The sequence below is a fragment of the Rhinatrema bivittatum genome, chromosome 4 (genome assembly GCF_901001135.1).
Source record: "Rhinatrema bivittatum chromosome 4, aRhiBiv1.1, whole genome shotgun sequence".
In the NCBI taxonomy this organism is placed as follows: Eukaryota; Metazoa; Chordata; class Amphibia; order Gymnophiona; family Rhinatrematidae; genus Rhinatrema; species Rhinatrema bivittatum.
This window is the reverse complement of record NC_042618.1, coordinates 446,199,637-446,226,177: the sequence shown is the minus strand read 5'-3', so window position 1 is coordinate 446,226,177 and position 26,541 is coordinate 446,199,637. Positions and strand designations below refer to the sequence as shown.

The following is a 26,541-nucleotide window of genomic DNA, read 5'->3' as shown; positions in this document are numbered from 1 at the left end:
TATCCAAAATGCCTGCTCTTTGCAGGGAATAATTAGTGCAGGTTACTTTATGTACTTTTTTTTTTAATGCAAAAATCCCACTTCTATCTCTCAGAGCACTTGTTTTTTATGTGAATAAAAGTATGTCCGAGCTTGAGTTGCACGCATACGTTAATGTACACCAACCCCAGACACTTTTATGACAAAGCTATTTACTTGCATAAACTTGTGTTTTGTGTTCATAAATGGCTTTGAAAATTACCCCCCAAAAGCTAATATGCCGGTGGTTTGGGAGTTAGCTGATTTTCAAATTTTTCTCCATTGACTGGCTGCTTTTAATTACCTAAATTCACAAGGCTGGCAGATTTAGCCAGTCAAAAAAGGGCAAGCTGCAGGAGCTTTCCTGGACTCAGATTATAATTTAACTGCTTAGCACTGATTTTCAGTGCAAACTGGCTCAGTTTAGGTGGGCAACCCCAGCCACATAAATAGCAATCCTAAATCTAGCAGTTCAAATTTTTAGCTGAAAACCTAACTAGTTAAGTTTGGCTGAAAAATCATCCTAAAATTAACCAGCTAATGTTAACTGATTATCTTATCCAGTATCTTGAAACTTATTGGACTGCTACAGACTAGGACATTCTTCACAAGCTTGTGTGCAGGTGTGGATTTAGGAACAGGCAACGCAGGCAAGTACCGCCGGTATCAGATAATCGCTGCCACTGCATATCCCTAAATTGAAATCTTGCCGTATTGCCATTCTCTTCCTAATGTAGCACAGACTCTGGTTCCACCTAGGAAGTTGAGTTAAAATTAACACAGGGCCTTTAGCAGCCCTCTTGTGTTGTCAAACCCTGCTGTGTCCCACCCCTCGCATTGATTTTCCTGGCAATAGGAAGCCTGTGCAGGAGGAGGGGATGGGGTGCTACAGAGTCCGATAGCATGAGAGGGCTACTGAAGGCCCCAATGCTGATTTTTCCTCATCTTTACTGCTGCAGCCCAAGGAGCCGCAATTTTGAGGTGAGAGGGGACACCCTGAAAGGAGGATTTGAGGAAGAGGGATTGTACCCTCTCTGTCTTTCTCCCCCCCCCCCCCCCCCCCACTGTTGGGAGGAGGGGAGGATAACTCTCCCCGTTGCCTATGGACGCACACCCTCTAAAGTCAGTCCTGCTTGGGTCTGATTCTAAACACACCTGAATTACAAATGAACTTAGCCATCCATTTGGAGGTTAATTTTCAAACAGCTGCTAACTGGATAATGTAACCAGTTAGTCCCAACTTATCCAGCAAGCAGGTCAATACAGTAAAGTGCGGCCGCGGTTACCCTGCTCCTAACCTGCTTTTTACCCACTTTTCAGCCGCGTTAGTCCAACCCGCGATACACTATCCCCTTTAACCTACTCTTACCACGTCCTTAAATCACCGGGTAACCCCTTCCTCCCGCGGCATGTATATTACATGGAAACGATCGAATTAGCTATTCCCTCCCATACAGTAACGCGCGCCCCGACTATCGCTTTTTTACCCTGCCGTTTTGCCGCTCGTTTAACCTGCTAACTTACCGCCTACCCTTAGCCCTGCGTTAGAGGCAGGGGTAAGGGTAGGCAGCAAACTTTCCCCCAGCCCCCGCTCACCTGCCCTGGCTGCGTCCATGGGTGCTGGTCTCCGGGGCAGCCCCAGTCCTCTCCCCTCCTCCCGAAGCAACGAAAGTGGAAAAAAGCGAAAAAGCGAAAAAAAAAGTTGCAAGAGAGAGAGGGGAGAGAGGACGGGCAATCCTACGCTTGGGATTGCCAGTCCTCTCTCCCCTCCTCCCGAAGCAAGGCGCGAAAAGCAGCCTTGCTTCGGGAGGAGGGGAGAGAGGACTGGCAGTGTAAAGCAACAAAACGACTTACTTTTTTTGCAGCCCCCCTCCGGAGACGGACATCGGCGACGACAGACCGCGGCTCCCCTGCCTCCAGCTACCCGCGAAGATGGACGCATCGCACGGGCGAAAGCAGCCCCTGTGCGTGCAATTGGGCCACTCAAGGCGTGATATCATGAAGTTTGGTGTCACGGCTTGTGACGTCACATCTTGAGCGGCCCAATTGCATGCACAGGGGCCGCTTTCGCCCGTGTGATGCGTCCATCTTCGCGGGCAGCTGGAGGCAGGGGAGCCGCGGTCCGTCGTCGCCGATGTCCATCTCTGGAGGGGGGCTGTAAAAAAAGTAAGTCGCTTCGTTGCTTTACACTGCCAGTCCTCTCTCCCCTCCTCCCGAAGCAAGGCTGCTTTTTGCGCCTTGCTTCGGGAGGAGGGGAGAGAGGACAGGCAATCCTGAGCGTAGGATTGCCCGTCCTCTCTCCCCTCTCTCTTGCTACTTTTTTTTTTTTCGCTTTTTTTCCGCTTTCGTTGCTTGCTTCTGGAGGAGGGGAGAGAGGACTGGCAATCCCGAGCATAGGAGAACCGTCCACTTCCTGGTACCTGTCATTTCAAATGTCATTTGAAATGACAGATACCAGCGTGTCCGTGAAACGTTAGGCCAGCGCACCCAGGATACTGTATAGCGCTCTATACAGTAAAATGGGTTGCGTGGGCCTAACGCTTCACGGACGCTTCTTAGACGCAGCTTGCATTTGCAAGCTATTTACATACAGTATCGAGCGGTAGGTGAGCTGGACTGTGCGTGCGGCAACCGCGAGTGCGCCCGGCGCTAACGCAGCTCTTCCTACCGCTCCTTACTGTATCGGCCTGAGTGATGCCAAATATTAGGCCCCTAGGTCCAGATGCAGGCATAGTGGCTTGATCAGGGTAAACTTTCACTTTTCCTTGTCTCTTACCCTTCTCATACAGTGAAACTTTCTTCAGGACCGAGAACATTGGACACCACCTGAATCCCAGCTCATTAACTACTAATAATAATAATTATCATTTCTAAAGCGCTATTAGACATAAGATACACAAAAGAGACAGCCTTTGCTCCATGGAGCTTACAGTCTTGTCAGAACAAGCATTCATAACCAACAAGAGTCTGTGGGAAATGCATTTAGTTTAGAGAAGTACTTAAGATTTAAAAGCAACTGGTAGATGCCACCCTGGGTCTCCCATTCCTGTTCTTTTTTCATTTTAAGGCTAAATGGTACTATAATTTAGAGCAACACACCCTCTGATCTTTTCAGTCTGATCATCCAATTCTGTGAATCAGATGTTAGCAAAGATTATCACAGAAACATTGAAATTGAAACCAGACAAGAACCACTTAGTTTACCCAATCCTGATGCTATAACTCATAGCCTACAATATCTCAGACTTCACCTTTACATTTTATATAAGGCTTTTCTTTGCTTATCCCATGCTTTCTTGAAATATATTACTAGTTTGACTGCTACCACTTCTACTTGGAAGCAGTTTTATGTATGCACTACCCTTTCTGAGAAGAAATATTTCCTTACGTTACTCATGAGTCCTAATCCCTTTGAGCTGCATTTTATGGCCCCTTGTTCTAGAATTTCCAGTCATTTGAAGAATGCTTGCTTGTTGTACATTAATGCTTTTCAGGTTTTGGAATGGCTGTGTCCTCACTTCCAGAGTATGCATATTTAAGTCCAAAAGTCTCATTTCATAGGATTTATATGATGCAGACTTTGCACCATTTTAGTAGCCCTTCTCTGAACTGCCTCTGGTTGGTCTATACCCTTTTGGCAGTGTATGGCCATCAGCACTGGACAAAATTCTGCAGATGAAGTCTTACCAATTGCCTGTACAGAGGCATTATCACCTCTATTTTTCTACTGCTATTACCTCTCCTTATGCACCCTACCATTCTTCCAGCTCTTCCCACTACTTTGTCACACTGTTTGTATATCTCAGTATCATCATATATGATCAACCTGAGATCTCTCTTTTTATTTGATTCACATCAGTATTTCACTTCCCATCAAATACTGCTCCCTTGAATGACTCATCTCTTTTTCAGCACTTTTGCAGATTATGATTATTAATCGAAATGAAAAGAGATTATATTGTTTACTGGATTAAGGAGTTTAATAAGTTAAGAAACGACAACTCTTGTGTGCATTCCCAGTGTGATTTTTATAATATGCAGAACACAGGCAAGATGTTAGTGTTGGAATCTGTTGGAAGGAGCGCTAGGGAGCGCTCCCGATTCTGGGAAGATGTGTGCCCTTGGAACACGACGTGACTGCAGAGAGGAGCTCCATGGAAGCATCGCGGCAGGCAAGATGTGTCTAAGCATGGAAGGAGCAGGCTCCTCTGCCGAACCTGCATGCACCAGTAGAGACCCAACAACGCAAAGCTGGTCTCTGGGGCGGCAGATGTGGCAGGACGGACAGAGGTCGAGGACAGGCGATGGTACTGGAACTTGGAACAAGATGGAACCTCGGCCTTGGACTAGGCTTGAGGACTAGAACAAGACGAGGAAGCTCGGAGGCTCAGATGAACATAAGAACATAAGAAAATGCCATACTGGGTCAGACCAAGGGTCCATCAAGCCCAGCATCTTGTTTCCAACAGTGGCCAATCCAGGCCATAAGAACCTGGCAATTATCCAAAAACTAAGTCTATTCCATGTTACCTTTGCTAATGGCAGTGGCTATTCTCTAAGTGAACTTAATAGCAGGTAATGGACTTCTCCTCCAAGAACTTATCCAATCCTTTTTTAAACACAGCTATACTAACTGCACTAACCACATCCTCTGGCAACAAATTCCAGAGTTTAATTGTGCGTTGAGTAAAAAAGAACTTTCTCCGATTAGTTTTAAATGTGCCCCATGCTAACTTCATGGAGTGCCCCCTAGTCTTTCTACTATCCGAAAGAGTAAATAACCGATTCACATCTACCCGTTCTAGACCTCTCATGATTTTAAACACCTCTATCATATCCCCCCTCAGCCGTCTCTTCTCCAAGCTGAAAAGTCCTAACCTCTTTAGTCTTTCCTCATAGGGGAGCTGTTCCATTCCCCTTATCATTTTGGTAGCCCTTCTCTGTACCTTCTCCATCGCAATTATATCTTTTTTGAGATGCGGCGACCAGAATTGTACACAGTATTCAAGGTGCGGTCTCACCATGGAGCGATACAGAGGCATTATGACATTTTCCGTTTTATTCACCATTCCCTTTCTAATAATTCCCAACATTCTGTTTGCTTTTTTGACTGCCGCAGCACACTGTACCGACGATTTCAATGTGTTATCCACTATGACACCTGTGTTATCCACTATGAGATGAAGACATGTAGAGCTTGGGACTCAGACGAGATGAGGACGCTTGGTACTTGGTTGCTCAGACGAAATGAGGACACTTGGTACTTGGGAGTTCAGATGAGTCAAGGTCACTTTAAGGCTCAGACGAGATGAGAACAAGAGGAAACATGGAACTTGGAAGAGACGAGGACACTTGGAAACTTGGAACTCGGAACTCAGAAGAGATGAGGACAAAGGTAGCTTGGAACTCAGATGAGACAAGGACATGAGGTAGCTTGGAACTCAGACATGGGACGTTCAGACGTAGATGAAGATCAGAGATGGATTCCAGAGAGTGGGGTGAGGATCCAGATACTCCAATGAGGGCTTGGAACTGGGGAAGACTCAGAAGAGGATAAGGACTCAGGATACTCAGAGACAGACAGGCGCTGCCCCTCAGGGCGCCCTACTGTTATGATCTGCTTCTCCAGAGAGGAGGAGTTAGCAATCTGTTATGAGTGAGCTCCCCAGGAGGGAGGAGTTAGCGATCTGTTAGAGGTTTGCTCTTCCAGAGGGGAGGAGTTGGCACTCTGTTATAATCTCTGTGCTGAGTTGAAATCTTTTATGGTTCTGATGTCTGATGGGTGGAGACATAGATGAGAGCTAGCACTCTGTTATGCTCAGCTCCTGAAGTGGGAGGAGTGAGCACACTGTAGTAAATAGGTGAATCCTTGGGCTGATGGCAGATGACAGTGCCCCCAAGAGGATATCCTGAGAGGGACCACCGGCTAGGCTCGTGTATGGAGACAGATACAGATAGTTCTTTTATTAGACAGGTTAGTAGATCCACCAGAGGTGGCAGTAGTGAGCTGGTATGCCCGGCAGGGCTGATGTCCATCAGATACTGGAACTGCGATCCCAGGGCTGCTGAGCTGTAGAGAGACTATAGATAGTGAATAGACAGGGTATGCTGTATACATAGCCAGTAGTAGATGACAATCTCACATAGAATTTTAAGAAGTCTCAGTAGCTGGAAAGAGTTAAGCCCTCAAGGAGCGAGTACCTGGTCCCAGGGAAAGCTCTGAGAGAGTGGTGGCAACTCACTATTGTCTGTATCTGTAGTAGCTTCTAGGCAGTAGAGAATCTTCAGGGTCTTCAGTAACATGGGCCCTTGAGGCGTGAGTACCGGTTCCTATCTGTAATCTGAAATAGTAACCCACAAATGTCTGTACCTGCGATAGCTTCTAGACAGTAGAGAATCTTCAGAGTGTTTAGGAACATGGGCCCTCGAGGAGCGAGTACCGGTTCCTATCAGTAATCTTAAATAGTAACTCACAATGTCTGTATCTGCGATAGCTTCTAAACAGTAGAGAATCTACAGAGTATTTAGGAACATGGGCCCTTGAGGATTGAGTACTGGTTCCTATCTGTAATCTGAAATAGTAACTTACAATGTCTGTATCTGCGATCGCTTCCAGGTAATAGAGAGTCTTCAGGAACATAGGCCCTCGAGGAGCGAGTACCGGTTCCTGTCTGCAATCTGAAATCAAGAAAAGAGAATGAGGCCCCCAAGGAGCGGGTTCCCCTGGTAAGTCCGAGGAGGCAGAGAAGCGTAGGAGAGAAGCAGGTCCAGATGAATCCCTGCAATCAATCCACCAGAGTCCTTGCTAACTCGAATAGTAAGTGCAAGTGAAGACCTTATATGTTGGAAGCAGATGACGTCAATACAGGGGGATGCCCCTGAGGTTCACGCCGTTGCTGGTACATACTTCAGAGCACGCGCATGTGCATGCCCTACGTCATCAGGAACATGGCGGATCCGCAGTGTCGAGCTGGTCCGGGGACATCAGAAAGAAGCGGCATGGAGACGCCGCGGCAGCAAGCCGTCCATCAGGCCCGGAGGGAGTCCCCACAGAGGTAGAGAGGGTGGAGTGAGGGCGAAGAGCAGGCCTGAACGCAACACCTACACAGCTGACATGGGCTGGTCACGGACCACCCTGTCCCTTGGCGCACCCTACACAACCTGAGGAGGCTAGTCGCAAACCATGCGGAGAGCAGAACAAGCACAGGACTGAGGCTCAGGACAAAAGAGGAATCTGGGCAGTGCTCGAAGAGAGATCCAACCAGAAGAGGGTTCCAGCCACCAAACTCAGACACCGGATAGAAATGGATTTATTCCCAGGAAGTTCAGCTGAAGACAAGGACTGTGGTGAGGTGAAGCTGAACCTGGAGCTTGAGGACTGATGGTACTTCAGGATTAGGACTTGGAACATCAGGGCTGTAATGTAGGACATTGGATATGAAAGGACACCGGTACCTCAGGACATCAGGACATCTAGGCAACTGGACATCTATGGCATTTGGACATCTATGGCATCTGGACATCAGGGACCTCTAGAGAGGAAGACCTCAGGGACGTCTGGAACATGACGGATGAAGATATCAGAAGACTAAGACGTCTGGACATCTGAAGACAAAGGGACTTCGGGACATCCGGAGACAGAAAAACGTCTGGACATGGAGACACGGAGACATCAGGACATCTGAAGACAAGAGGACGGGATCCATCGAGAGACCAGGACATGGAATGAAGATGACAATGAAGGTTCAGGAACCATGAACAAAGACAAGGAGGACCAACAAGGAACAGAGTGCCTTGAAAAAGTGAAGAGGGATCACGGAGGACTCTGGAATGAAGAGCTGGAACTGAAAATCCAGGAGAGGTCCGACTCCGTGATCAACTCCTTGCGAAGGCGAAGATGGAATGAAGGAAGGCTCTCTTTATGGGGCTGAAGAGGAAACGTCTAAGGACATCAGCAGGAGGAGCTCAGAAGGACTGCCCACTGCTGGCCTTTTAAATCAGGAGAGGAGGTGCGACCTTGCACCTAAGGAGATAGGAGGCAGAACCCTGGAGAGCAGCGATGCTGAGAAGAGGAGCTGAAGCAGCACTAGGCCAAGAAGCAGGGCCCAGCTTTAAGGGCAGCTTCCTGCCACAGAAGAGAAGCCTGAAGATGGCAGTTCTCCCAGCGCTGGAAGAGGGAGAATGTCAGCGACCTCCGGGCCGCAAAGAGGAGCTCTGGGGCGGCCTCCTGGCTGCAGAAGAGGAGCAACGATGGTGGCACTTCGTGCCGCGAGAACAGCGCTGACATCGGCTGCTCCCTGCCGCGAAGACTAAGGACTTCAGGGCAGCCTCCAGGCTGCAAGGAACAGCGACAGCGGCCTCCTGGCCGCAAGGAAGCGCGGCGGTTCCAGAGAGCAGCGACGGCCTCCGGGCTGCATGGAGGCACGGCGGCAAGGCCTGCCGTGCGGAAGCTGAACGTGGGTGGTCTCCGGACCGCAAGGGAACAGCAATGACATCGGGGGGCTGGCTGGCAGAAGAGAGGAAAGGTGAGAGGCTGCTTGTGGGCTTGTTCCCACAAGCAGAATCGTAACAGCTGGGATTCTTTAATGACCCCTACACATGCAAAACTCTTTAATGTGGCCATGTCAGTAAGAGAGACGATGTTCATGTTTAGTATAGTCACCTTCTAATTAATATTATGGACTAAGAAAGCCATATTCAAAGATCTGCAGAGCTGGTAAATTACTCAGACAATTTTATACAGTAAAATTTACTTGGATATTCAGCAGCATTTATCCTGGTAAAAATGCCATTTAATATATTTGGATAAAGCTAACTTTAGGGTAATTTTAGGGCAGTGATTTTTCAATTGGAGTTATCTGGATGACTTTGTCTGGGCAGTGATCTGTGCAGGCCAGACAAAGTGATATTATGCCCTAGGTATGGCTCCCAGCATGCTTCGTTTTTACTCAGCCAGCAGACCTTCTGAAGTATTAATCTTTTTTTAAAGGATCAATATTCAATAAGCCACTGAGCAGCAGAAGCAAATAGGTAATTTTACCTGGTTCTCTTCAGCTGAATTTTCAATTAAACCTAACCAACTAGGTTTGCAGCTGAAATTTTTATCTAAATCTATCCTGATAACATTTGTCTGGTTAGATTCAGGGCAGCTGTGGGTAAGACTGGAGTTCTTCAGCTAATTTATCCAGTTAATGCTGAAAATCCATGCTGACTGGCTAAACTGAAAAGCTACCCCCGAGCAGCTCTAGAGTATTCCCTTTTCTGACAAATTTAGCAGTACTGCCCAACCAGTACTGCCCAACCAGCCCTTAGGCAGTACTGTTATTTTCATTATTTTCTCTTATGTGTATAAAGGGGTTTAAATATTCCTTACTAGGGATACAAGTATCACCATAGACAATTAGCAATGAGGTCAACAAGAAAGAGGTATTAGTTTTCCCGACATTCCCAGTGGGAGGTTTCTAAGGGTTTGGGGTTGAATAAAAAGATTAGACTCCTTCTGGCTCTCTGCTCAGACAGTCCACGGCTCAGGATCAGAGTCCCTGGAGCTTCAGGAAGGGGAGTAGTGCCTGGAATGACCATGAGGGGCTCCAAGCAGGAACCTTATCAAGGCTTCTTTGGAACGGAAACCTGGATGAGGTTTCTTTCTCTGTCAGGAATCCCCCAGCTTTTGTCTATTTGTGTAGAAGGTTGAAAGAAACTTTAAAGTAGTCCAAGCTTCATGGAGTGTGTACGGCAGTAGACCTATATTTTTAATTGTGTGTTTGCAAAATGAGATGTAGGGACTGGAGCCCAACCTTCAAATGTATCCAGGTACAGCATTTGCAAGCGTTAAGTATATGTGAAAAGATTAATGCTAGCATTTTATAATCTGTGATGGGAGCCGCACAGTTTATAAAATATCACATATTTCAACTCAAAACGTATGTGCATATGGTTCAGTACTCATATATATTTCCAATGCAAGAAAATGAATACTTTCTCTTCCCATTTTATGTATGCATATATTTTACATGTGAAATAATTGTGACACTGCATGAAAAAACACCTAAAATTAAACACAGAGACAGATATTTTATAAAGTGTGCTTATATACCATTTTGAAAAAACCTTACGCAAGCGCTTGGAATCATCATTTTGCAGATACCTCTACCAGTTCATCCAGGCCTTCTCCACTTCATCTAGACTCTCTAGCATGTCATCCTAAACCCCTGCCAGTTCATCCAATCCTCCCTCCCAAATACTCAGACAAGTCCAATTTCCCTTGCATGAAAAAAGTATCCTAAATACATTTGGTAATGTATAACTTTTATAAAATAGCAATTACTATCTGCACTTTAGAACCCCGCCCTGCAACACCACTAGACCACTCCTTTTTTTCCTAGTAATAAATGTACACATGAACTGAAAATACACACACACTCGCAACATTTATAAAATAGCATATATGCACGTACGCTTCTTGCGTGTGTGTGTATGCTAGTTTTATAAGTGAAACGCCTTTAAAAATTCCTTCCTTAATGTTTTTGTCCCCATTTATTGTTTTTTTAGGCATTCCTTTATGAAGTATAGTAAGAATGTCTTCTAGGGAGATTGCATCCATCCCTCTGTCTCTCTTTGACCTCATATGTCAGACAAAACAACGGGAGGCAGGGTGTTGTGCTATGGTGCGATTTGAGAGTGAGCTGTGGGAGTTACAATTGCTAAGTTTCACACTGGTCAGGCAGACACTATCATGTCTACAAGAATGCCACTCCCACACCCCTTGGTGGGAGTATACCTTTTATATTTGTTATCACTGCATGTGAGATATGTCATTTTTGCTTTTTTTCCTAACTGATCTTGAGAATGTAACTGCAATACATTTTAGAGTAAAGTAATACTGTAAGATACTGACACAGGGTGGGTGAAATTAACTAGATCTGTAACAGCATCAGAACTTCCTGTCATGCTTTATTGTTTAAAGACAGTTCTAAAAGTTGTAATCGTGAAAGGTATCTTGATTGCATCCTCATATAAATAAAACAACATTGTACAAATATGTAAATATAACTTACTATTGATGTTGTTGGCCTGTAAGTAGAGATTTTCTAGACCTTCATTGACGGTTGGAATACTGTTTAGTTCATTAAAGGAAAGATCCAGCTCAAGTAGGGAAGAGACGTTAAAAAGATTGCCAGGCACACCAGCATCTGCCAGTTTATTGTGAGACAAACGGAAATATTTTATACTTTGAAAACCTTGAAAGTAGTCGTTGGGAATACTGGTGATTTGGTTGTTATCAAGATATAAAATCTGTAGGGAAGCAGGAAGCCCAAGAGGTACTTTTGTGAGTTTATTGAAGCTCAAGTCAAGGTGTTCAAGTGAATTCAGACCTTTAAAAGCACCAGCAATAGAATCATCTTTCAGATCATTGTGTTGTAGATCAATCATGGTCACGTTCACTAGACCTTCTAATACATTAGGTGTGATTTTTGAGATTTGATTGTGAGCAAACTGCAGATCAGTCATGGTTTTTGGAAGTGGTCCAACAGGTTCAGTCAGGTTGTTAAAGTTAATATGCAATTTCTTCAGTTGTTTGAGTTTAGAGAATGCATTTTTCTGTATTTTAGCATTGGATAAGTGGTTATAGTCCATAATCAACCACTGCAGATCAGTCACATTATCAAATGTATTGTCTTCGATGGACTCAATCTGATTGTTTTGGAGATACAGATACTTAATTCCAGATGGAATAACTGGAATACTCTTCAGTTTGAGCTCATTACAGTACATGGCAGTAGGATAATTTGAAGGACAGTTGCACTCTGGTGCACAGTTTGCTGCTGATGCACTAAAAAATGCATGAGCATAGCTGTAATCATCTTCTGGAGGATACATTTGAGCATAATAATCATATGTACATTGGATGCCACTAATCAATACCACAAAGAACGGAAGGTAGTACAGATGCATCTCTGCAATAAATGTTGACCTAAAAACAAAATCAAGAAATTATGTAAGCATTTGCTTAATCATCAAAAGAATATTAATGAAGAACAGAGGCACATTCTGCTTTAGAAATGGCTAGAAAAATACCTTTAAATATTAGCCTGTTTCCAAAGGTTAAATCACCAGGAATAAAGTACCTTAGCTTCAAAGTACCAGAATACTAAGCACATGTGGCTCGGTTGAGGACTGAACAGCTTCCCTGACATTGCAGTTGGGATACATTTTTGCAGTGTAATTTTATTTTAACTTTACCACTATATTGCTCATTATTTCTGCTGTTAGATTCTGCCTATCTGTGTTACCAGCGGCGGATTCCCAATGAAGACTGACCCAGGGATTCGCCACCCAGGCCGGCCCAGGAGATACCATGTGGTCTGGTGAGCGCAGCTCTGTCACGGCCGCGTTCAACAGACCACGTGACTAGCGCAACCAGCCCACCAGGGGATGCCCGATCCCCCGATAGGCCAATCCACCCCTGTGTGTTACGTGGCTTTTGAATTTTTTTCTAGCAGTTAAAATATAAGATTCTTTTTGTAGCTTTTATTTTTAATTCCCTGTGTTTTTTAAAGGGAGAAGTAAAGGGGCGTTAACCTTTTGTTTTCCTTCCCATCCACCCCTAGGGTGTTTTCTTCTTAAATCATTTTTTCCAAGGACTTAAGTGAATCATATTAGACTTAAGTAATAATCCAACAACTTTTACGTTAGTCAAGCGAACCTTATACAAATCTTCCTGACACTCACTATCAGAATGTCTTTATACAGTGTAACAATTGTAGTTCTTATGTCCAAAAGCACAACATTTGGAAACTTAAGGGTTGTCCAATTTGCTTTTAGCTGTCTGCAATGAAAAAGGAGCTGACTCATCTGAAAGAGGAATTGCCTAGCCTCCGAAAAATCTCCCATACCTCTCAACATCCAGAATGTCACCCCCAATTCCCATAAATGATTTGAAAATCCAGGAAAACATGTATTACAGTGGGCTCTGGTAGAATAAGATCTGTGACCCAGGGATACCCGGTTTCAACTGAGCAGCATCCAGGATATCCACCCCACTTCCACAGAGGAGTCAAGAATCCAGGAATAAATGGATTCCAGGGGGCTCTGTTAAAATAAGGCCTGTGACAGAGACATGCCCACTCTCGCCGATGATAAACTTTCATAATGCCTTTTCTGAATTGGAAATGCAGCTGCTTCAGCAATGGAACTGAAGTGTTGACCAGAAAGGAAGAAGACACTCAATTCACTCAGAAACCCTTTAACATTATCAAATGTCATGAAAGAAAGCTTCTTCTGTTAGGAGACTAGGTCATCAGAGGAACTAATCTGGGAACCCATTTTGAGAGGGACACAATAGTTTAATACCTTCCAGGATCCTCAGCTGATAGAACGCATATTCCCAGATGCTCTCAAATCGGCCACCCTCAAACCCATACTCAAAAAACCGAACCTGGACCCGGGCGACCTCAACAACTACCGCCCCTTTTCAAATATATCGTTTGTAGCTAAGATCATGGAGAAAATCGTAAATAAGCAACTTTCAAATTACCTAGAAGACCATAATATCCTACACCCGTCACAATACGGTTTCCGAAAAGAACACAATACCGAAACCCTCCTCATCTCATTCCTTGATCAAATATACATTGGCTTTGATAAAGGACAATCGTTCCTCCTAGCCCTTCTCGACATCTCTGCAGCTTTCGATACTATAAATCATAATACTCTTCTAAACCGGCTATCAGACATAGGAATTGCAGGATCAGCTGTTAGATGGTTCGATTCCTTCCTTAGCAATAGAGGCTATAAGGTTAAAATCAATAACAAGGAATCCTCTCACACTAACTCCCCATTCGGAATCCCCCAGGGCTCCTCCTTATCGCCCACTCTGTTTAACATCTACATACTCCCTCTCTGCCATTTACTCTCAAGTCTAAAACTTAAGTTCTATATATACGCAGACGATGTTCAAATTTTAATCCCCATATCCAATTCACTGGACTCAACACTCAAATTATGGAACTCTCACCTGCAAACGATCAACCATCTCCTTTCAAGCCTCAACCTGGTGCTCAACACTTCCAAGACAGAACTATTGCTAATCACCCCAGAAGGCAGTCCCTTCCATCACGAACTGCAATCTAACATACAAATATCCCACGCTAGAGATCTTTAAGTCATAATTGATAGTCACTTGAACCTAGAGCAATTTATAAAACACACTACAAAGGAGTGCTTCTACAAGCTATAAGTACTCAAAAAACTCAAACCGCTCCTATTCCATTACGATTTCAGATCTGTCCTCCAATCCACTCTGTTCTCCAAGATCGACTACTGCAATTCCATCTTGCAAGGTCTCCCGGCTTCTACTATAAAACCCCTCCAGTTGCTCCAAAATGCAGCGGCGAGAATTTTGACGAATACCAATCGGAGAGCGCATATCTCTCCCATTCTAAAAGATCTTCACTGTCTCCCAGTAAACTTCAGGATTCTCCATAAATCACTTACAATTATCCACAAAAATATTCACCATCAGACCCCTCTTGATCTGCTACACCCTCTCAAATTGCACTCGACGGCCAGACCCTTAAGGGATGCCTACAAGGGATCCTTACATGTTCCTCCAATCAAAATCATACACCATTCAAACATCAGAGATAGGACGTTCTCTATCACAGGTCCCTCCATCTAGGAACGACATGCCTCTGGACCTCAGGCAGGAAACTTGTCTACTAACTTTTAAAAAGAAACTAAAGACATGGCTGTTCTGCTGAGCCTTCCCCGCCTCCAGCCCAACAGCCTGACTTAGAATTGTTTGATCACTTATGTAAATAAACAAATGCTAAATCACGCTTACAAGTTATCATGAGGTCGGCTCCTTGCCTCCCTCCCATACTCTATAGAATATTGTACTTTATCTTCGTTCTCCCTCTCTTTTTTCCTACTCCCAGTTAAGGCATCCTTGTTATAATGTAACTTTATGCTCCTTTTAAATTGTCTCTTGTTGATTGGTTGGTTTATAGTTACTGCTTAGTTCGATGTAAACCGAGTTGATTTGATTTGTATCAAAAAAGTCGGTATATAAAAGCCTTTAATAAATAAATAAATGCAGACCAGGTACTAGTCAGTGCAATCAGAGAAGAAAGTTAAATAATGTCAGTGTTATCCATCTAGAGACCAGCAACCTTGCTAGCAACAACATCCAAGCAGTACATGAAGATTTCCAGAATTTAAGGAAGGACATTAGACACATGGCAAAGACTATTCCCTTTTCTGAAGTATCACCTGTTAATGGAAACAGGTGATACATATTTTGAACCAATATATGGCTCAAAATATGGTGTAAAAAAAAAGTGGATTTAGATACATTGGAGGCTGGGGCCATGTATGGAGCAGTAAAAGACTATACCAGAGCTTTCCAAACTTTTCATGTTGGTGACACACTTTTTAGATAAGCGTAATTTCACGACACAGTAATTCAGTCTACTAGCAAACCAGAGATTAAAGGTTAAATGAACAAAACATATTTTGACAATTTATGTATGTTTCCTTAAATATATACATAAATTATTGTGGATTACATAATGTTACACCCGCACTGACCCCCAGGCAGCTCCCATTCATTCTCACACTGCTCCCTCCCCACCCCCCAGGCATGCACACATTCATTCTCACACATGCACAGAGACCCCCAGGCAGGCAGGCAGGCACTAATTTATTCTTACACACACATACACCACACACAGGCAGGCACCTATTCTCACACAGACAGACCCCAGGAAGACACCCATTTGTTCTCATACACAGATACAACCTCAGACAGGCATTCATACATTCACACATATACACCCCCAGGCAGACTCCTATTCATACACATGCACACACTGAAGGCAGACCCCCCCCCCTCTCTTTCTTTTTCCAGCAACCTCAGAGCCTCTCTCATTCCTCTGCTACTGCTGTCACTGCTGCCATGTGGATATTTGGGGAGGTGCTGATTGCTGCTACTGGCATTGAAACCCATTCTGCTGCCTCCTCTGTGCAGGCCCCGCGGTATTAAATATTTGCGGGCTTCCACTTCCTCCATGCCGATCTCATACATTGCGAGATTGGCATAGAGAAAGTAGATTCCCAAAGATAACAAACGCCAATCACTAAAAAGTAATTTGTTTTACCTTTGCTGTCTGATCTTAGTTTTCTAATTGGTTGGTCACAGGCTTTTTTTTCCACCTTCCCTTTCTTGTTTTTTGGCCAATTCCTTTTACAGGGTCTATTTTTTTTTTCTATTTCTTTTCTCTCCATCTGTCTTCTTCCCTCAAACACGCAATCAGGTTCTCATTCTCACAGCGGCCCTACTACTTGGTTTCCTCCTCTTCTTGGGCCATCATGACATGGGATATGCAGCGGCCCATTAACGCTGCTCTTCTTCTGACACGGCAGATGCTCCTCCTCCTTCCTGCCCATGCTGCTCCGACAACGTTTTTCTTCCGGGCTGCGCAGGCAGGAAGGAGGGGAAGTGAACGTGACCCTTTTCTTCCCGCCGTGGTGAGGTAAGCTCTACCACAGCCCCACTGATCTTCCTGCTGTAATTCCCTGCTTCCGCCGGCTCTGCTGCTATGTGGACCAGGCGACACACCTTTAAACTGCAGGCAACACACTAATGTGTCGCGACACACAGTTTGGAAAGCTCTGGACTATACGGTAAGGATGGCTTACATTTGACAGTGGTAGGAAAGAAGATCTGAGGATGGTAACTTTCAAACAGCCACGTGGGTGTACATGTATGCATATATGACAGCTCATTAGGGATGTGCAGAGAGACGCCATACGTTGAATTCGGGATTCATATTCATCGGGGGCAGATACGTTGCATTCGGCAAGGGGTCCCCCGATACATACATGTGTTAATTCTTATTCGTTTCCCGACTAAAATTGAATTAAGTACAACCCTCCACCCTCTTGACCTCTCCAAGACTTACCAAAACTCCCTGGTGGTCCAGCGGGGGGGTCCAGGAGCCATCTCCTGCACTCACACCCTCAGCTGCCGGTATTCAAAATGGCGCCAATAGCCTTTGACCTTCTATGTCACAGGGGCTACCGGTGCCATTGGTCAGCCCCGTCACATGGTAGGAGCAATGGATGGTCGGCCCCTGTGACATAGTGAGGGCAAAGGCTATCGTTTGCCCGAGTGCAGGAGGTCGCTCCCGGACCCCCGCTGGACTTTTGGCAAGTCTTGTGGGGGTCAGGAGGGTCCCCCAAGACTTTCCAAAAGTCCCTGGTGGTCCAGCAGGGGTCTGGGAGTGACCTCCTGCACTCGGGCCATCGGCTGCCAGTATTCAAAATGGCGCCAATAGCCTTTGCCCTTACTATGTCACAGGGGATACTGGTGCCATTGGTCAGCCCCTGTCACATGGTAGGAGCACAAGATGGTGCAGCCTCAGAGGGAACTTTCCTTCCGCCTCCCCCCACCATCCCCTCCCTTCCCCTACCTAACCCACCCCCCCCCCCCCGGCCCTATCTAAACCCCCCCTACCTTTGTTGCAGAAGTTACGCCTGCTCGAAGCAGGTGTAACTTTATGTGCGCTGGGCCGGCTGCCTGCCGCCATGTTCCGGTCCAGGGGCTGGTCCGGAGGCTGCGGCCACACCCCCAGAATGCCCCGGGCCGAAATCACGCCCGTGGCACCGCCCCCGGATGACGTGCCGACCGCGTCACGCCCCCCGACACGCCCCCGGATGACGCGCCGATCGCATCACGTCCCCTGACACGCCCACCCCAAGAAATCCCCGGGACTTACGCACGTCCCGGGGCTTTGCACATGCCGGAAGCCTATGCAATATAGGCTCGGCGCACGCAGGGCCGTTTTAGAAGGGTTATACGCAGAACCCTTTTAAAATCCGGCCCTGTATGCGCGAATATGGGCATGTAGTTTTATATGGATGCATGAATGTGTATGCAAAGACCATCTCTTTCACATAAGTGGGGGGATTTTATTAGATATGTGCGTGATGCAATTACCAGTTTTCCAAGTCTTTTCCCAGTTTGCCCAGGTAAAGGATAGGACTTCCTAACCCCCAAGTTAATAGGCCTCCCTTTTACATTTTTAGCTCCAATCCTTAAAACCCTGCTAACTAGCTTTGTTTTTTTTTTTTTTATTACTTACTCACTATCAATAGCAGGAGTAGAGTTATGCACTAGGGGACCCCGGTGCAAGCTTGTATGCATAAATACGTATGCGTACATTTCATGTTATAGACCTGGACTAAAGTACATTGAGGAGGAACTAGAAACCCAGGTGATGATGTGTGAAGTAGAACAACAATGGGCAAATTTAAAGGAGCTATTACAAAGACAATAAATCTCTATATAAGAAAAGTAAACAACTTTAAGAAGATAAAGAAACCAATCTGGTTCTCAAAGGAGTTGGCTTAAAAATAAAGGCAAAAAGAACAGCATTCAGGAAGTACAGTACAAAGATTCTCAAAAAGAGGAACACAGGGAAGAATATCTGGAGAAGCCTAGGTAGACAAGGAAAGAAATCAGGAAAGCAAAAGGTTAAACAGAAGAAAGGATTCCAAAAGAGGTAAAGTGAGGTGACAAAACCCTTTTAAGATATATTTATTTATTTTATTTATTTATTTTACATTTTTCTATACTGTTGTTTGGTGGGAACCGTCACAACGGTTTACATTAAGGCACATAAAAAGAAGCTAATGTATCTTAAATTACATAGGTGCCATTTGAAGGTCGGTAACATAGGCCTGGATTTATCAAAATGCGATAAGTACCGCATGCAATAGCAAAAGGGGTGTGTTTTATGCTAATGTAGTATTTATTGCATTTTGCAATAATTACCTGTGTGAAGAGCTAAGTTAGTGCACATTGTGATACCATTTCATATTCTGCAATAAGTGCCAAACCTGATGTATTTCCTGCATGCAACCACTGGGGGACCTGTTTTTCAATGATCCCAGATGTGAGAGAGAGAGAGAGAGAGAGAGAGAGAGAGAGAGAGAGAGAGAGAGAGAGAGAGAGAGAGAGAGAGAGAGAGAGCGCACCTGGCTGTAATAGCATGTCCCATACATAGGTATTTGTATCCCTAGGATAGGCCCACCTAGTAACTCGAGGTGGGGATTAGGTAAGAGTGTAGGGGGTTAGGGGCCGCTTTCACATTCTACATGAGACGTACGAACAGAACAGTGGTCACTGGTCTCTTGTGAAGATTTGCTGGCCTTCGGAGTGAGGAAACTCACTCAAAGATGAGATTTGGGCAAGGGTCTCTCAACCTAGCTTGATGTTACCCAGGTAGAGAGTCCATCAAGCTAGGTTAAGAGACCCTTGCCCAAATCTCATCTTTGAGTGAGTTTCCACAGTATACTACTACTTTATCTGACAAGTTTTATAGGTTCTCCATCGATGGCTGTACTATGTACTCATAGTACAGCAATCTGTACTATGAGTCTGTATACTAAAGGTTTTTTCACGTTTTGTGTCTGTGAGAAAAATATTTAGTTCCTATGTAGATACAGAGGATTATGGCATACATATATTTTTCAAACCTGCAGGAAGCTATTCATATAAAGGTGAATTTTAAAAGCCACACAGGTACAACAATTAGAGAATGTGTGAATATGTCCGGCCAGCGCATACTGAGCAGATTTTAAAAGCTGCCCAGATATGAGCGTAAATGCCGCTGTGCGCACAAATGAAAAGTTTTCAAAAAGGGGTGGGGTATGGGCGTGGTCTGAGTGGAGCTTGGTCGTTCCGGGATTTTAACCTAAAATTTGCACATAAACACTGATGCACACTGGCGCAGGCTGGGGTCCCCTGCCGCGTAAGTTTACTTCTGATATGGATGATGTGTGAGTTATAAAACAAAAAAATCTAGGCAGATCAGCGGGGTTTTAAAGGTTGGGGCTAACAGGGGGGAAGGAAGGCTATTAAACTAGGGGAGTTTGGAAGTTGTCGTTTCCCTTAACTGGGCAAACTGGAATCGAGCTGATAAAATTGGCCATGGGATTGGCGTTGTTGTCTTTTAAAATCCCTTCACGCGGTAGAAGCAGTATTTGCACACACAGGGCTTGCCCACTTAAAGTTGAGTCCACATGACTGCACGGCCAAGCTATTTTATAACATGTGCGTGAGTACGCATTATTATTATGAAATAGTCAAGTCCCTGGGTGCGGGCCGACGAACGTGTATGTGTGTGCGCCTGGCGCCACTTTGAAAGTTATCATCTTATATTTACCTATCTGAATGTCTGAGTTGGAACAGGACGGTCTAGCAAATTACTCCTCCCCCGCCCCTTCCCCCATTATCCAAAGGTTATGTTAAACAGCCCTCCATGATAAGGATGTACTTTTTTATTAAAACGAAATAGGAAATGTCAATGACATTTTGTTCACTTAACTTTCATTTATTTTTCACTAGCAACCAGTATTCCCAACGCCTTACCCCTGTCAATTTAAACCCATTCACCACATTTTTAAATAAAGCCCACCACAGGTTTGTCTACCTCCTTCCGCCACCTTCAGTCCCTGGGCTCAGCCTCCAGCATCTTACACCACAGCTGTAGGGTCCAAAGGAAGCTGGTGCCATTTTTTGAGGATGGCACTAGACAGACAGTTGCAATTGGGGATAGCTTTTGCACCCCTTTGAATTCCACAGCGAAGAGATAAGATAAGGAGAAGGGCAGCACTGGCGAGAGGAAGATGGGGCAAGACCAGGAGGGGATTTAAAAAAAACGTTTTGTGGTCGGGTTTTATCAGCAGGGGATGGAGCTGGCAGACAGGTTTTAGTGCTCTCTAATGGACCTCTACTTTTTAGCGCCTGCCCTAAAAATTATCCTTAATAGAAAATGCACACTATTAGCATGCACACAAAATGCACACCTGGATCTTCAGCCAGACTTTCAATGATGATTTAAGCAATCCACAATTGTGATGCCTTAAGCTTCTCATCCTTCTCCCCTCTTCTCTTCTCCTCATACCTACCCCTTCCTCCTTCCTTTACCTACCCCATCCCCCCCTCATTTCCTTCTTTTCCCATTCAGACTTTCTTGTATTCAGAGCACGAGTTTGTATATACCTTCCTCGTTTTTCGTTTCTATTTTCATTTTCGTTATTTGAATTAAATTATTTTTAGTTATTTCCTGTTACATCCTTCTCCATATGCTAGTTGCATATACTTTTGTTTCTCAAATTGTTCTATGTATCATTGTTTCGTTCCAATGTAAACCGGGGTGAAGGCATGTGCTAAACCTCGGTATATAAAAGCTTCAAATAAATAAATAAATAAATAATTCAAAACATTATGGGATCTGCATGCTATATACTGAATGCTTGCTTACTAAATAACATGAGGCCACTGCAAAAATAACCTAAATGAATTAAACTGAGCATTCTCCATTTTCTTTCCCTAATGGCTCAGTCTTCTTCTTTCAAACCTATGTAAATGTTTTCCAGTCATGGGGGGCTAGTTTTTAGTGCTGAGGAAGAAGTCAGAGAGCAATTGGACCCCGGAAAGAGAGACAGAGAGAGCAACCAGATAACGTTTGTTTGTCTTCAAATGCTATTATAATTATGTAAGAGAGTTTCGTTCTGTTTTTTCCACAGTGAGTCTTCACTCGTTCTTAGTTACAGGTCATTCCTTATGCATCCTGCTCTCCTTAGCATCACTACTCTGTTATCTACTGTAAACCATTGTAAAACTGTTTTGGATTCCTACTATCTTATTACTGTCTTTGTAATTCACGCTGAGCTTAGGAAATGTAGAATATAAATCCAACAAATGAATGAATGAATTCCAGGAAAGGGAGAAACAAGTGTTTGCCTGGCTTATGTTGTGCCTTACACTGCTTTTGTGTCTGATCTTTCTTTTGTTTGTCCATTGTTCCAAGTTTGTCATTGAATGAGTGTGTGTTTCTCTCTATTGGTTTCTGTGTCAGTGTAACCCCTGAGCTGAGGGTCCTAGATGAAGGACCACGCCTCAAACTCATCTCTGATATCCAAACTTCCCATGCTTTTAGTTTTAAGCTAACTTCCAGGATTCAGCTGAGCTTGGGGGGGGGGGGGGTGGTGAGAATTCTCTTCTAGGCCCTGTGCACTGCATTCAGTAAATCCCAATATTAAAGTCAGTTATAAACAGTACTAATAATCACAGCACGTGAATCCCCTTCAGATGATAATGATCCTACTTCTAGGTCCAGACACTCCTTCTCTCCCCTTCACTCATCCAGGAATGGATGAGAACCAACTCCTCTTCAGAACTCCTCACAGTTCCCCTGTGTTCTCAGATTGAGAAACACCACTCATTTGTTCTACTTTCACTGAGCCTCAGGGTGAGTACTCAGGCATGTTGAAAAAAAATGATTCAAAAGGGAAACCAAAAATATGAGATGAGGAGGGTGGAAAAAACTCCTATATCTGAAACACAAAACATTAGCAGATGTCCGGACATGGTCTGCATGGCTTCTGACACAGTCTTTCAAAATGTGGAAGTTCTCTGTCTCCTTTCTGAATCCAGGTCTCAATCAAAGACCCCCAGAGGCCTTCCTCCTGAAAAATAAATGAATCCAGGGAACAGCCATGGAGATGCTGCTCCTGGGAGGATCCACGCCATAAAATGGTGGCAGAGATTTATATACTCTAAAAGCATACCATTCTAGGTTCCCACATGGGAGAATTACAATCCCTCACTAGCTATTCTGTTTCTTTCCATTCACTAAATGGATCATTCCTTATGGTAGAAATCCGGTTCTAGTAAAGATCTGGGAGGATCTATGTATCAGTCAGGGTCTTGAAAGAATAGGAGTGAGAGACATGGCTGGTGAGAGAATGGAGCATGGAAGGTGTAGGTGGGTATAGGGGGGAGCATGAGAGGTGTCAGTGTGGATAAGTGTAACAGTGAAGAGATACAGAGGGATATTAATGCCAAAAGGAGAGTGGAAGCCATGGGAAGGAAGCCTAATTCAGTGCTGGAGGAAAGCAGAAAGGGAGGAGGTAGTGGTGGGGCAGGGTCAGAGGAAGTGCAGTCAGGCCAGGGGGCTATAAGACAGAGCCTGTATAGCCTGGTCCAGGCCCATCAGATACCTGGTGGAGGAACACAGGACAGGGAAGCACAGCAAAGGGAGAAAGTGATAGGAGAAGGACAAGAGTTGAGATGTTAAGGTGGCAAGGACTCCTAAAAGCATGCCACAAGCCTAATTTGTATCTGATGTTTTTCATCTACATGCTTATGCTCACTAATTTTAGTGCATATGTGTTAGTATTCTGGGGCTGGTTTAGCATGCAAACTAGGGCCTTCCTCTTACATGTGCAAACTAAACAGCCTTAGTATGCATGCTAAACTTTGTCTCTATGGGAAAAATGCTTAGTACATCTGGCCTATAATAATCTATAGATTTTCAGATTTCCTGAAGTTTTCTAAATCTGTTATATTTTTTGGTTACAATAGCCTAGTGTTGACGATAGTAAAGAATATCAATGATTGACAAAATAAATACAGTTTTTCACTAAGTATGTTTCTTTTAGTAGGAACTTCCAGTTGTTAAGGATGAGTTTTAAGGCCAATGAAGTAAAATATCTGTCAATGTCTTATTACAAGCAGAAATATCTTACAAAATTGCAGAAAGTTTCAAAAGAGTAATTTGAAATAAATGTCAGGATAGCCCGAATTTTAAATCGCGGTGTGTGTAAAATCCAGGGGTTGCACTCATGGCTGGGCCCTGCGCATGCCGAGCACATTTTAGAAAGGGCCCGGCCACGTGCGTAACTCCCCATACACACAGAAGTCCTGGACCTGAAGAAAGAGGCGGGGTCTGGGTGGAGAGGGGCGGGCTGGGACAGTGCCATTAGATGCTGTCCCGGGAAAGCATGCGCCGGCAGCCGGCTGGCGCGCGGAGTTTATTTCTTCTCCAGAGGAGCAGTAAGTATAAAAACAAAAAAACTGGGGATAGCTAGGGTAGGTCTAGGGGTCAGGGAGGAGAGGAGGAAGGATAGGGTTAGGGTTAGGGTTAGGGAAGTTCCCTCCCAGTCCTCTCCTTTATTAGAGTGGACTGGGAGGGAACTGAGGAAAGGCCCAATCGCATCGACGCGCAATTCTTTTAAAATCCCCCCCCCCACGCATGGAGGAGGACACCCGCCTGCACATGCTCACGTGGACATTAAAATCTGGCATGCATGTGTGCGTGGGAATCATGGTTTATAACATGCACGCGCCAACACGCACATGTTATAAAATAGCCGGAGGTCCCAGCACACGCACATGGACGTCTGCACGGGCCTTTAAAATCTACCCCTATATTCTTAATCCTTGCCCATGTCTTTCTCTATTTTTTCTTTGTATTTTTACAGAAATATAACATATATGAGAATATCCCTGTCTCTATGCAGCAAAACCAATACTTATTCCTGACTTTTGAGTTTGGAGATTTTTGCCAGTGTCGTCTGTCCTCTGAGCAATAGAATACAATGTCTGAATGAAGGATGCAGACATTGAAACCCACAATGACATGCTAGAAAAATTGCCTATTGCACATTGACTTCCTTTTCTCAAACTTTTTTTAATCCCCTCAGGAGCCCCTGGTAAATGTAGTCACAAGTTTTAAAAATCTCTAGCATTTCTTTCAATGAATGGATATTAGTTTTCTCTGCTAAAATACAGAGCCTCAACTGAAGCCATTTAAATCTTTGAGAACTTGCTAACTAACATTTCATACTTGTCTCTTGACAGGCCATAAGTGCTTTACCATTTAATATCTGGTTCAACATCCATGTGCTCTGTCTTTTACACCCAGGCCAATTAATGCAAGAATTGTTAATTTTTAACATTGGATTGTACCATCTTTGATGGTACCTTTCCATTTTATTTTCAATGAATCATTCATTTCCAAAATGCTGTACAGTTTGATATTAGTACTAAATTTTCTTTAATACTTTTTATAGGAATCACATCTGTAATATGAGACAGAGGGGAGAAGACAGACTAGTTCTGTTTCCATCTCTAACCACTGTGAGTTAGTCTCTTCCCTTCAATTTTGTAGCCATATTCCAATGCAGATTTATAATCTATAAAACAGATGCATTGTGCATAAAAGGCTTACAAAATTGCATAAAGCATAACACATCTGAGAAAAGAAACCTCCAAACAAATGTTTACAGTAAGAGTTAAACTCATTGCATGGCCCATGCAAAAAATAATTAAAACATCCTCAACTCTACATATTTCTGTTCAACACTTCCATTGAGACTGCTTATCCCAAATCTCGTCACTTAGCACTATCTATGACTAACACTTAGAATGAACAATTTTGGTCTTGTGCATTACATAGTAATGACGGCAGAAAAAGACCAAAATGTTACAGTATGGCTCTCTGTGACATATGCTCAAAATGAAACATCCTGGATACTCAGAACTCCTTGTAAATCACCCCTTCAATGAGGCTTCCTCACTCTGTGGAGATGAAACTCTATTTTTTTTTACTAATGGGATGGAATATTACTATAGTGTTTCCTTTATTAGTGTTGTTTTAGTAACAAATATTAGTCAACCATTTTAAAGAAAAGGTGTGGCCTAGTGGTTAGAGCAATAGGCTACAAACAAAACCAGGGTTCAGATCCTGCTTCTTTAACAGATATTTCTTATGTGCATAGGCAAGTCACTTTATCTCCCATTGCCCCAGATAATTATGTGGTTGGAAGCTCTTTGGGGAAGAGATTTATAAACCACTTTGAACCAAAATGGGAAAGGCCATCTCAAAACATTTTTAGTTATATATCTGTTCAGACTTTGTACTGCAAGGTTGTGTTTATGTTAAATTTGTTAGCCACCAAGAGCAAGGTTTTAGATTTGGATAACTAAAAATCCTATGAAATGTATAATTCATTAAAATAAATATGTATTTATGAATAACTAAATTCAGTGCAATAGCCCAATGTACCCTCGCCTGTTTTATCATGGGTATTATTTACTTTCAAACTGCCCACTCAAAAATCTATGTCTTTCATGCACGTTGTTCTTTATTTTTATGTAATCTGCTTGGTGTCTAACTTGGGAAAGGTGGAATATCAAATGATGAATAAATAAGTAAATACATTTGTTTGCCTATATGGTTGATTTTATTAGTTGGCTATATATTGCTGCTGTAAAGATGTAGGTTGGAAATCACTGGGTAATGCATGTGCAGTTTCTTGTTAAGCAATAGAATTGCAGGGAGCATCTATAAGATGCCTGCCCAAATCCTCAGCCTGTATTTATTTCATTGGAGGTCAATATATGGCTACCTGGCAGATATGACTTTCACATTCAGAGATTTTCTACAGTAATTTCTCCCATTCATAGATCAATGAGCAAGTAGGTGAAGAGTTCTATTATTTTACTATTTTCTTTTCTTTTATTTCCATAGGCCCCTTGGTTTACTGGCTAGAATGCCTATTTTTGATGACGACAGTTAATGCTGCTGCTTACAAATTTCAAACTTGTGTGTTTTCAGCCCATTTCTATATCTGTAACCCTGTGCTAATATATGGACACATTTTTCT

The 26,541-nt window shown here is 43.8% G+C and overlaps 1 protein-coding gene across 1 annotated transcript in view; it reads right to left on the bottom strand.

The window, feature by feature from the left end:
• Positions 1 to 26,541, bottom strand: part of LUM (lumican) — a 57,260-nt gene that overhangs the window by 28,655 nt on the left and 2,064 nt on the right. Inside the window, exon 2 of the mRNA XM_029601636.1 lies at positions 11,076 to 11,992. Coding sequence (XP_029457496.1) covers positions 11,076 to 11,973 — 898 coding nt within the window. The 5' untranslated portion in view covers positions 11,974 to 11,992. The remainder of the gene's footprint in view (positions 1 to 11,075; positions 11,993 to 26,541) is intronic.